Source organism: Scyliorhinus torazame, chromosome 7 (genome assembly GCF_047496885.1).
Source record: "Scyliorhinus torazame isolate Kashiwa2021f chromosome 7, sScyTor2.1, whole genome shotgun sequence".
NCBI classification, from domain to species: Eukaryota; Metazoa; Chordata; class Chondrichthyes; order Carcharhiniformes; family Scyliorhinidae; genus Scyliorhinus; species Scyliorhinus torazame.
The window spans coordinates 133,416,631-133,428,885 of record NC_092713.1 but is presented as its reverse complement, the minus strand read 5'-3'; the positions used below and the strand labels follow the sequence as shown (position 1 = coordinate 133,428,885).

At 52.2% G+C, this 12,255-nt stretch overlaps 1 protein-coding gene across 3 annotated transcripts in view; it reads right to left on the bottom strand.

The window, feature by feature from the left end:
- The window catches only part of LOC140426573 (eIF-2-alpha kinase GCN2-like), a 130,208-nt gene extending 118,862 nt beyond the window's left edge, over nt 1–11,346 (bottom strand). For all 3 annotated transcript variants that reach the window (XR_011948234.1, XM_072511509.1, XM_072511511.1), the window contains exons 1-2: nt 11,188–11,346; nt 10,497–10,801 (exon numbers count right to left, since the gene is read on the bottom strand). Coding sequence is in view for 2 of the 3 variants with exons in the window: in XM_072511509.1 (XP_072367610.1) it covers nt 10,497–10,511 (15 nt within the window). In the remaining variant the exon portion in view is untranslated. The remainder of the gene's footprint in view (nt 1–10,496; nt 10,802–11,187) is intronic.
- Between the last annotated feature and the right edge of the window lie 909 nt (nt 11,347–12,255).

Genomic DNA, 12,255 nt, shown 5'->3' with positions numbered 1-12,255 from the left:
ACCATCTTCACTGCATTGAAATCAAGATTGAATACAAAATTCTTTTATTCAAAGTTAATCTTTCCCAAATGGTCAAAATTATGGAAACCTCTCTCTCCTTCAGCAGCCTCCAATCCACAAAATGTGAAATCTTGGTATCTCCCACCATGAAACCTTGGGGTGGATTCTCCGATGCCCAAAGTCACGATTGGGATTCCCGATCGGGCGGGTGGAGTGTCCCACAAAAACAGGTTTGGAATGTGTTCCGATCCCCCACAGGTGGCCTAAGCCGTTAAGCTTCTTTTAGTGTGGTGAGAAGCTGTCAATCATCGCAAGAATGTTATAAACATTGTGGGTATCATCAAAGCAGGGTAATGGAGATGCATTTGAGTGTGAAGGGAAAGGTAGATGAACAACCCACCAAGCACCTCTTTCTGGACTAATAAAACTGTCAATAACTGGCTCGTGAAATATATTGCTGTGTGAAATTGAATGGGAGTTTTGTATTTCAAAGGCTGTCAAGGGATTTGAAGCACTTTCACACGCTTTTGAGGTAGCCTCTGCACTTGTACCAGCTTCTACTTTAAACACTTTTGTCTGAGGCAGCACGGGTTAGGTAAGGGAAAGTGAAAATGTAGTTATCTTGCACTGTATTGCCTGGACTGCTCTTCAGCTTTCAGGCGGAGTGACTGATGGGGGTCTTTGATGGCGGGTCTCCAATGGCCGGGGGGAGAGAGAGGGATCAGTGGGGTCACCCTCACACGTGCTTGCTGTGGTGGGGGGAACACGTTATTGTGGTGGTGGTTGGTGGTGGTGGTGGTGGGGGGGGGGGGGGGGGGGGGGGGGGGGGGAGCAGGATTAGAATTGTGCAGTGGGGGGCAGCTTGGGATCGGGCTTAGCTCAAAATGGCAGCCCGATAACGGGATTCTGACAGAATGCTTATATTTGCTCAGTTAAGGGGAGAGTCTCACACTGGGCCCCATTCCCAGATTAGCAGAAACCAGTCCCGATTCCCCACTGGCAGGACCACTTAGGCTCCAGAATGGTAAATCCAAGCCTTTACCTTTATCAGCAGACCTGGTATAAGTCAACATTTAAACTTAAATTTACCTCATCTTCTCAGCTACGTTTCCAAACTTGGTGTTTTTCTGCACTATTGGCCTTGGCCTATCCCCTGGGTTTTAAACAATCAATTGTAAAATTTGGCTCTCTCTATTGAAACACTATTTGCTGTTGGAAACAGAGCAGCACCCCCCCCCCCCCCCCACGCCGTGTGGGAGAATCACTGGGGCGCCGCACGAGTCCCACCACGTTGCCCCGGCACGCAATTCTCCCCCCCCCGGGAGAATCACTGGGGCGCCGCACGAGTCCCACCACGTTGCCCCGGCACGCAATTCTCCCCCCCCCACACCCACCCACCGCCCCCCCCCAACCGGCACGGCAAGAATCACGGCTGGCCGCTGGGAGAATCGGTGCTCGCCGTTGCAACGGGCGAGCAGTGATTCTCCGGCCCGGATGGGCCGAGCGGCCTGCCCAACACGACAGGTTCCCGCCGGCACCGTCCACACCTGGTCGCTTCCGGCGGGAACAGCGCAGGAACGCTGTGGGGGGGGGGGGGGTGGTCCTGCACTGGGGGGGCCTCAAAAGGGGTCTGCGCACCGATCGGCGGGCCGGCCTCTCTGAAGGAGGACCTCCTTTCCTCCGCCGCCCCGCAAGATCCATCCGACTCTTCTTGCGGGGCGGCCTCGGGGAAGGACGGCAACCGCGCATGCGCTGGTGACTTCAATTATGCGGCACTGGCCGCGTCATTTACGCGACGCCGCGTTTACGCGTCGCCAAGGCCCAGCGCACGTAAATGACGCGATGTCGCTCCTAGCCCCCTAGGGGCGGGAGAACAGGGGGCTGGGAGCGGGCTCCGACGCCGGAGTTAAACACTCCGGTTTTCACTCCGGCGTCGGGACTTAGTCCCCCGATGGGAGAATTGCGCCCCTTAACTCTGCTTCTCTCTCGCGAGATGATGCCGGAATAAGGGGCTGGATTCTCCGCACCCCGACGCCAAAATTGCGGCCCGCACCAAAGCGGAGAATCCAGTTTTCCGCATGGAATCGGGACCGGTGCCGGACCCAGGACCCCAAAAGTACTGAGAGAGTACGCCGCGCCGCGTATCGCCTGCCTGTGGCCATTGCTGGAGGCCCTCTCCGCCAATCTCCACCCCCGGCCGAAGGCCCAACAGCGTGGATCTAACATGGTCCTGCCGGTCGGGATACTATCGTGGCGGTTGCAGACTCCACAGCCGCCATGGTCGGGGGCGGTCCAATCGGAGGGTAGGGAGGGCCTTATACGACACCGCGCTAATTTTGCACGTTCAGTCCGGGTCGGGAGTGTGGCCGATTGGGGGCACTATTTGGAGGGTCCAGCTCCGCGATCCGAGTCCACCATGGAGCACGGTGCGGCCGCTGGAGGCCGCCGCCGTGTGCATGCGCAACCTCTGACCCAGAAATGCGGGGGGCCTGTATCTGCAGCAAAAGCTGCGAGATTCCCGGTGGTTCACTGCTAGCCCCCTGCAGGGCTATGAATGTGTGGCCTTTTCAGGCCAGTTTGTCTGTCATGAAAGGCCACAGTTTTTACAATGGTGTGGGGACACAGTCCCAAAAACAGCGAATCCAGCCCTGATATCCAGCATCTGCTGTATTTGGAGTCTGAAATAAGAATGTTATTTTGTCTCTGTGCCTTAAGACTACCATTAATGGCATTGGTATAACCTTTCTGCAGGTGTGAAAGTAGTGATGGGTTCCAACAAATCACACACTCAATTGACTAGAGAAACCTCCAAATGCTGCTGGTAGTACTAATTCTATATTTCTTGGAGTCCCAAATGACTGATGATCTCCAATACTGCCCCTCTCATGGCGGTCATGAGGAATTTATAATCTCATTGAAGGCATTTATTTTCCATCTGCAAGCTGCAATACCAGAACCATAGGTGGGAAGTCATGAATTCAAATCCCACCATGGCAGCTGGTGGAATCGAAGTTCAATTGGTAAAATCTGGAATTAGAGGCTTGTCAAAGTAATAGTGACCATGAAACTATTCATAGAACCATATCATAGAATTGTCGACGATCGGAAAATCCCATCTGGTTCACTACTGCCCTTTAGGGAAGGAAATCTGCCATCCTTACATGGTCTGGCCTACATGTGACTCCAGATCCACAACAATGTCTATGACTTTTTTAATGGCCTAGCCTCTGAAATGGCCTAGCAAGCCACTGGATTAATGAGGGATGGGCACCAAATGCTGGCTTCACCAGCGATGTCCACATCAAATGAAAGAATAAGCACCTGCGGCGGGATTCTCCATTTCAGAAAGTGGTTGACGCTGGGACTTAATTGGTGGTGTTTTACGACAGCAAAATTGGCACTGTCCCCAGAGCAATTCATCAACCGTTAATGGACTAGCAACGGTGCCATGTGGAACACGGTCGATTTCAATGGAAAACAGTTTCCGATTCGCCATTGGGATTGACACTCGAGGCTGACAAGCTGCAGCCACATACAAGCACTCCACTCCCCACACACTCATCCCAGCCAAAAAGATGGCAACAAGAGGAGCAGCATCCCGATTCACTGATACTGTACTGGAGACCCTGCTGGACGCAGTGGAGGAGAGATGGGTCACTCTGTACCCTGGAGTGGGAAGCAGGTTACCACCCGCCGCCGTGCTCTGGGCCTGGGCACAGGTGGAAGAGGCGCTCAGCGCCGTGGACAACACCGTCAGGAACTGCCAACAGCACCGTGAAAAACTGTACAACCTCCTCAGGGCGGCCAGGTTGAGTAGGCAGCACTGTGCCCCTGGCACTAACCTCCGACCCACACACCTGTAACCCCACCCCTTCCCCACCACCTGGATGTGACCGGACCCCCACCCTGCACCACCTGCCAGCACCCATACTGGCTGCCATGGCCAGGTGCCCTGGCCACGAAGGCCACCAGCTATCGACCCCATGAGCTGCATGCGTCTGACTGTCTAAACTGTGCATTGTCTGTCTCCCCCCTGCCCCAGGAGAAGGTGGCCCGCAACCGCCGGGAGAGGGAAAACAGCGGAGAGGGACCGCCGTACCTGCGGCCCCTCGAAGAGGCCGGGAAGCGTTGAGTGTGCCAGGATGAAGGCGTCGTGAACACTGCTCACACACCAGTGGCACGTTTATAGAGTGGAACCCCGTTCAATTTGTGAAGATCAGCTTATCATCTGCAGGTGCTCGTAGGGTGACATGCAGCCGTTGATCACCCCCTGGGCCTGGGGCATCTCAGTGACGGTGGCGAACCCCACTACTCAGCCATCCTGGTGGGCGCGTTCCACATTGAAATGGATGTATTGTGCCGACAAGGCATATAGGGCCTCCATGATGGCATGGATGTACCCGTGCAATCTCGGATTGGTCCACACTCGCCGCCTGGAGGGATCACGTGGTATATACGTTCAGGACGACCGTCACCTTGACGGCCACCAGAAGTGGGTGATCTCTCCCATTCCCCCGCAGTGCCAGCTGTGCCATGAAATGGCAGATATGTCGCACTGTCCCCCTGCTAAGCCGGAGTCTTCAACAGCATGCCCGGTCCGGCAGGTCCTTGAATGACAGGCGCTGCCGGTACTCACAAAGCCAGATGAGGCGTTTCCTTTCCACCTCCTCCTCGGCCTTTTGGGCAGCCGGTTCTCCATCCTCACAGACTGCCTCCTGTTCCTTGGAGCAGGCTCCACCTTGCAAAGTCCTCCTCGAGCAGCTCCAGCCCCAGTGCATCCCTAGGTCTGCGGCGACTAGGATGAAAGCCACCAATCCTTTTTTTTTTTTAAATAAAACATTTTTGTCCAATTAAGAGACGATTTAGCGTGACCAATCAACCTACCCTGCACATCTTTGAGTTGTGAAGGTAAGACCCATGCAGACAAGGGGAGAATGCGCAAACTCCACAGGGACAGTGACCTGGGGCTGGGGTCGATCCTGGGTCCTCAGTGCCATGAGGCAGCAGTGCTAAACATTGCGCCACCGTGCCGCCCTGAAGGCCACCAATCCTGGTTGAATTCTGAAGTCCATTGTCTGTAGGGCGTGACGGTCAGACATGTTAGCATGGTGAGTACCCCCGTGCCCAAACTGGTCCACCGGGCTACACGGTGGCCCTGTCCTGCGCTGCACATCCTGCCCCCGCATGTCCCCTTTCCCCTTCGCCCATTCCCCCTGGCACCCTGTCCTCCGCACCCCTGGCCCCATTGGAGTTTCTAGCCCTAGCGCCTGTCCCTGCTGCCACGGGCACAGAAGGCTGGCGCTTCCTATGCTAGCAGTATGCTCAGTGGCCCTGTCTGGTGCCCTCCTGTAGTGGCTGCTGTGGGCGATCTCATGAAGATGGCCGCCAAAAGGGTCTCAGGTCACAGGACGGGAATCGCAGCAGGCTGCCTCCACTCCGGTGTACCGCCTGGGGATCCACCTAGGCACAGCCCATAAGGCCAGAAAAGTAGACACCTAGTTAAGTTACAACGGGTCCAGCACATAGGTTAGGGGCTAGGGCACAAACCTGCATTTATACATGTTCACTTACTCACAATAAACACGTTCACAACATTACAACCTGCCTCAGTGCTTGGTCAGAGGTTGTAAGGGAGGGCGGTATGGTGGTGCAGTGGTTAGTACTGCTGCCTCATGACGCCGAGGACCCAGGTTCAATCCCGGCCCGGGGTTACTGTCCATGTGGAGTTTGCACATTATTCCTGTGTCTGCGTGGGTCTCACCCCCACAACCCAAAGATGTGCAGGGTAGGTGGATTGGCCACACTAAATTGCCCCTTAATTGGAAAAACTGCACGCATCATTTTTCGACATCGGCCATTATCCTAGACGCAAACCTGATGGCTTAGGTCGCTCGGAGCCATCTTCCATTACGTGGGTTAGCTTAGCCCCGATGCCATAAGGGGGATGCAACGCAGGTCAGTAAAAGTGGCCGCGAAGGGCCAAAATAAGTAAGCAGTCTTGAAGAAGAAAGCTGCTGGTTTACTCTGGCAAATGCTGCCTGTTGCTCGGCCCCCCATGCCAGGAGTTGTCCTTTTTTTTTTTTTAAGCAGTTTATAGAGAGCCAATAGTGTGGCCAACCCTGGGAGGAACTTGACCAGCTGCAGGAAAGCCTGAAATTCAATGGCCCCCCCTGGCATTGGGGCTCGGCGGATGGCCTGGACCTTCTCCCCCATGGAATGCATACTGTGGCGGTCCATGCGGTACCAAAGGTACACCACCTCAACTGCAATGAAAACGCGCTTCTCTCGGCAGAGGGGACGCCCCAACGCATTGAAGTACTTCTGCCAAGTTTCGGAGGTGCTCCTGGTTGGATGAACCGGTTCTCAACACATCTGTCTAAGTAGACCGCCACGTGCGGTAACCCCCTCAAGATGTTTCCATGATCCTCTGAAATATTGCACATGGTGAGGCGACCCCAAATGGTAGCCAGGTGTACTCAGAGCCCCCAGTGCATGTTGATGGTGACAAATCTTCTTGACCCAGGGGCCAGGACCAAATGGAAATACGCATGGCTCATATCTAGCTTAGTGAATGGAAGGCCACTCCTGAGCTTGGCATACAGATCCTCGATCTTGGGGACTGGATAATGATCCAAGTGTGATACTCGATTTACTGTTTTATAATCCCCGCAGATACGCAGTGACCCGTCGGGCTTTATTACCGGTACAACCGGCGGTGCCCAGTTGAAAAATTGTACAAGTCTTATGATCCCCAGGTTCTCCATGTGGTCCAACTCCGCATCTACCTTTGCACTCAAACCATATGGAACTGGGTGGGTGCAGAAAAAGGGTGGTTGGACCATGGGGTGCACGCTTATTCGGGCTACGGCCCCCCCTGATGATGCCCAAACCTTCCTGCAATACAATCAGAAATCTGGCCAATATGCCTTTGGGGCTATGTGTGCATTTGGCAAACCCTCAGCCAGTCTAAGCGAAGGTGCCGGAGCCAGTCACGCCCCAACAGGCTCGGGCCGCACCCATGTACAACGACCAGTGTTAAATTGTCTGACTGCCGGCCTTTTGCAACAGGGACAATGATCGTGCACGCAAACGCAAAAGGTTCCATGTGGGTCGCTAGCCTTGTGTTGGTTTCCTAGAGAATCAGCAGATGAATCCCAGAAGTTATGCAGTCAAAAGATATGGCGATGAATGACACATGCAGCTCCCGAATCAAGTTCTATGCGGTTCACGTGGCCGTTCACCTGGAGCAAGATTTGGATGCGAGCGATCTTTAGTGCCGTGACACAATGTTGTTGGTACCGTTCGTTATCGTTACCCATGTAGTGGGTCCTGTCACGGGCAGGGCGGTCACACTGGGCAGTATGGTGGGTGGGAGGCTCCTCTTGTGCCCCTGATACTTGCGTCCACTGCAGGCCAGTAATCATATTCCCGGTCCTCCCGGTCAGGGGTAAAGGTCCGGCAGTGTCCCTGGGGCCTTTTCCAGATTCTCGCCCCTGGCATGTAGGTGTTCCAATGCTGGGGAATGGGTTCCTCGATTCTAGCGGGGTACATTGAACACCGTCATCCCCTGGAGTTCTTGGACACCCTGTTCGCCGCTTTGCCTGAATATTGCAATTTCCAGGGCTCTTTGGAGGTAGAAACTTGCCTCGGCAAGTAGTTTTCTTTGCACGGCCGCATCACGGATCCCACATACTAACCAGTCGCGTAATGCTTTGCCCAGGGTTGGGCCAAACTCACAGGTCCGGAGGCAGGCCAGAAACTCGCTGATACTTTCATCCTGGCCCTGGATGGCCATGTGGAACTAGAAATGGTGCACTATCAACGACGGCTTCGGGTCGAAGTGCTCCCCCACCAAGTCTACCGGGGAGGCAAATGAGTGCGTACCTAGAATGTCTGGGTGGGTTAGCTTCATGAAATCTCGCGAGGCGTCGCAACCGGGCTCTTGCCCTCACTTGTTGTGCTCCAGATTTGCATATTCAAGTGAGCAGTTAGTCTCGCTTGAATAGGCCTGCGCTAGAGTTACCCAAGGCACAGAATCAAATGGCCTCACCTCGGAGATCTCGCTGTGGTGCCATTTAGCACTGGTTTCCAAAAACATGGACCAGGCATAACAGGGGCTTCGGGGTAGTCAGGCTCTGGGCAGGGTGGTACCCTGGCACTCATGTTTACACTCGGGCACCATGGCACTTCCAGTATGGCACCCTGACAATGTCAGCTGGGTGTCATCCTGGCAATGCCAGGGTGCCTAGATGGCACTTCCAGACTGGCAAACGCACTGCCAGGGTGCCCAGGTGGCATCTTGCCTGTGCCGAGGATCGGGCCCGAGGGTGCCCTGCCCTCATGAGGTGGGGTGGGGTGCAGGGGGCCCCTGATTGGTAGATAAGGGTGTTTGGGGGTCCAGATACCACTGCTGGGGGTCAAAAGATCAGGGCACCATTTTTGAGCTTGTTAGTGCAGGAAAGCAGTCTAAGTGTGGCGTTGTCGGGGGTTCCTCGCCGAGGCCCGAAAACATAAAAACGTAGAAAATAAGGAGCAGGAGTCCATCATTCATTCATTGTGATCATGGCTGATCATCCAACTCAATAGCCTAATCACGCTTTCCCCCATATCCTTTTACCCCTTTGCCCGAAGTGCTAGATCTAGCTGCTTCTTGAAACCATACAATGTTTTGGACTCAACTACTTCCTGTGATAACGGATTCCACAGGTTCACCACTCTCTGGACGAAGAAAGTTCTCCTTATCCCTGTCCTAAATGGTCTACAGACTGTGACCCCTGGTTCTGGATACACCCATCACCGGGAACATCCTTCCTGCATCTCTCCTGATCAGTTTCTATGAGATCCCCCTCATTCTTCTGAATTCCAGCAAATACAATCCTAACCGTTTCAATCTCTCCTCGTACGTCAGTCCTACCATCCCAGGAATCAGTCTGGTAAACCTACGCTGTGCTCCCTCTATAGCTTGTACATCCTTCCTCAGATAAAGAGACCAAAACTGCACACACTATTCCAGGCATGGCCTCACCAAGGTCCTTGGGGAAAAGAAGCAGAGTCCCATTTAATAGCAGGACTCAGTGTTGCAAATGGCAGGAAACACCCCGCTAAACACATCCGAAGCGGGACTTTTTTTTCCATTAAACCCGCCCTATGTATTTAAGACATTAATTTCACTCTATTGCAAATTATAATTATGATGTGGAGATGTCGGCGTTGGACTGGGGTGAGCACAGTACGAAGTCTTACAACACCAGGTTAAAGTCCAACAGGTTTGTTTCAATGTCACTAGCTTTCGGAGCGCTGCTCCTTCCTCAGGTGAATGAAGAGGTCTGTTCCAGAAACACATATATAGACAAATTCAAAGATGCCAAACAATGCTTGGAATGCGAGCATTAGCAGGTGATTAAATCTTTACAGATCCAGAGATGGGGTAACCCCAGGTTAAAGAGGTGTGAATTGTACCAAGCCAGGACAGTTGGTAGGATTTTGCAGGCCAGATGGTGGGGGATGAATGTAATGCGACATGAATCCCAGGTCCCGGTTGAGGCCGCACTCATGTGTGCGGAACCCCGGAGCGGAGAAACTACGTCATCTTCTTCACAGCCTTCAACACGTCATTGATGACGATGAACATCTTGCCAAGGTCATCCCCACACCCCCAATACTTGCCTTCAAACAACCGCGCAACCTCAAACGATCCATTGTTTGCAGCAAACTACCCAGTCTTCAGAACAGTGACCACGACACCACACAACCCTGTCATGGCAATCTCTGCAAGACGTGCCAGATCATCGACATGGATACCACTATTACACGTGAGAACACCACCCACCAGGTACGCGGTACATACTCGTGCGACTCGGCCAACGTTGTCTACCTCAAGCGTGGTACATTGGCGAGACCATGCAGACGCTGCGACAACGAATGAACGGACATCGCGCAACAATCACCAGGCAGGAATGTTCCCTTCCAGTCGGGGAACACTTCAGCAGTCAAGGGCATTCAGCCTCTGATCTCCGGGTAAGCGTTCTCCAAGGCGGCCTTCAGGACCCGCGACAACGCAGAATCGCCGAGCAGAAACTTATAGCCAAGTTCCGCACACATGAGTGCGGCCTCAACCGGGACCTGGGATTCATGTCGCATTACATTCATCCCCCACCATCTGGCCTGCAAAATCCTACCAACTGTCCTGGCTTGGTACAATTCACACCTCTTTAACCTGGGGTTACCCCATCTCTGGATCTGTAAAGATTTAATCACCTGCTAATGCTCGCATTCCAAGCATTGTTTGGCATCTTTGAATTTGTCTATATATGTGTTTCTGGAACAGACCTCTTCATTCACCTGAGGAAGGAGCAGCGCTCCGAAAGCTAGTGACATCGAAACAAACCTGTTGGACTTTAACCTGGTGTTGTAAAAATTATAATTAAAAAGAGGACAATTAGCACATTTACTACCAGCTTTACTGTTAGAATTCTTCAATGTGATTGACTGCTTACCCCGCTTGATGACATCACTGTTGCTGGGTGCCTGAAGATTCCCTTGACTTCACCCTGGATTCAAAAGTGAGGTTGGAAATGGTGAAATCCGCACCACTCAGTTTGCTAGATTTTTGTACAAGCAACTTATTTTCTTCAGGGTCAGTGGTGAGTTGCGTCGCTTGGCTGCGAACTGCAAAATCCAGCTTAAAGGGTTCTGACAAATTCTGGAGGTGCTGTTCCTAGTCTTCAGAAGATCTGAGCCGTCTCAAATCCATAATCTACCATGTTCGGGCCAAACGCAAGGCTCAGCAGAGCAGGAAAATCTGAGGAAGGGGGGGGGGGGGTGGAAGTAAAGGTAAATTGCTTAAAGGCATTGACCCAAAACATTTAAACCTTTTTTCTCTCCCTCTCTCTCTCTCTCTCTCTCTGATACTGCTTGACTTAATTTGCTGCTGAATAATTTCGAACATATATGCTTCAAGGAAGAAAAGATCCAGGTGAATCTACGAGAAAATGAGCCTGAGTTGGAAACAAGGTCTGACTGTTCTGAAGCGCAATGGCTCGACACTGGAAGCATCACAAAGAGCTTCCTGGCTTCTGCTATATCTGCCCCCAGCAGGCCCACAAAAAGTGGTGTACTTAACTGTGGTCCGGTACCACTAAAATCATTTCTTTACAATTCCCCTGCTCGCTCAAGGATAATAATTACCGAAAGCAAACCCAAACAATTGGAGTACATGACGTACAACCCGCCGAATTGTTCCTGCATGGGAATAAAAGCCTGCAGTATTTTCAGAGCAGGGCCCCTTTAAGACCCGGAGCGCGCGTTGTCTTGCCTCCGCTCAGCAGCAGTCGGGCAGCGGGGCTTGTGATTGACACCGCGTTCTGAGCACGTGAACCGCTCCCGGAGAAAACTCGCCGCGAAACCTGGAACGCGCGTGCATGGATGGAGGCGCGCGCCCGCGCAGCGCGGGACTGTTGCGGGTTCCCTTTCCTTCCACCCGATCGGTTGGGCGCTTCGTGTACAAGTGCCCTTTCCTCGTGTATAGACCATTTAATCTCAATGTTTCTGTGGAAATATGTTTTTTTTTAAAGTACTTTGTCGTTCAGAGTTACTGATTTGTTTCAAAAGGTATTTAACTTTAAGTTCAGAGTTATTCACAAAGTATTTCAGTGAGTGAGGATATGAGGAAATTCCTCTCATCTCATTCAACACCTTCAACTCTCCATTCAACTCCCCAAGTGTTAAAAGATTGGGAGAGTGATTCCAGAAAAATAAATGGATTTACTATTTAGACACAAATATTGCATGATCCAATATATTCTCAAAGCAATGCAGGATTTGTTGATTTCATTTGACCTGGTCCATTGATAATCTGGAACGCAGTAATAATGTTCAATTGTATTTAATCTGGCCTGACACTAAAATAACTAGTTAGCTTCAACTCATAGAGACGCACTCTTAATAGGCACTGAATTAGGGACAGACATGGCAAGCTGTGCATGACAAAGTTAATTTTGTTGGTTTATTTTGTGACATATTCCCAGTTTAAGGCAAAGACAAAGTTGTCACGACGAAGAAAACCATAGGACTTCCGGTGGCAGCCATGATGTGAGTGGTCGCATATTTGGTGGCTCCCGCTCGTGATGGAATTTTCAGACCTTTCCCCGGCTAAGGGGTGGATTTGTTGATTTAAAAAGGTGCAGGAGGGGTGGTAGGAGAGAGTATCCCACCGGTGGATCGATTCGTGGACCAGAAGTGGTTTAAAAAGAAAGG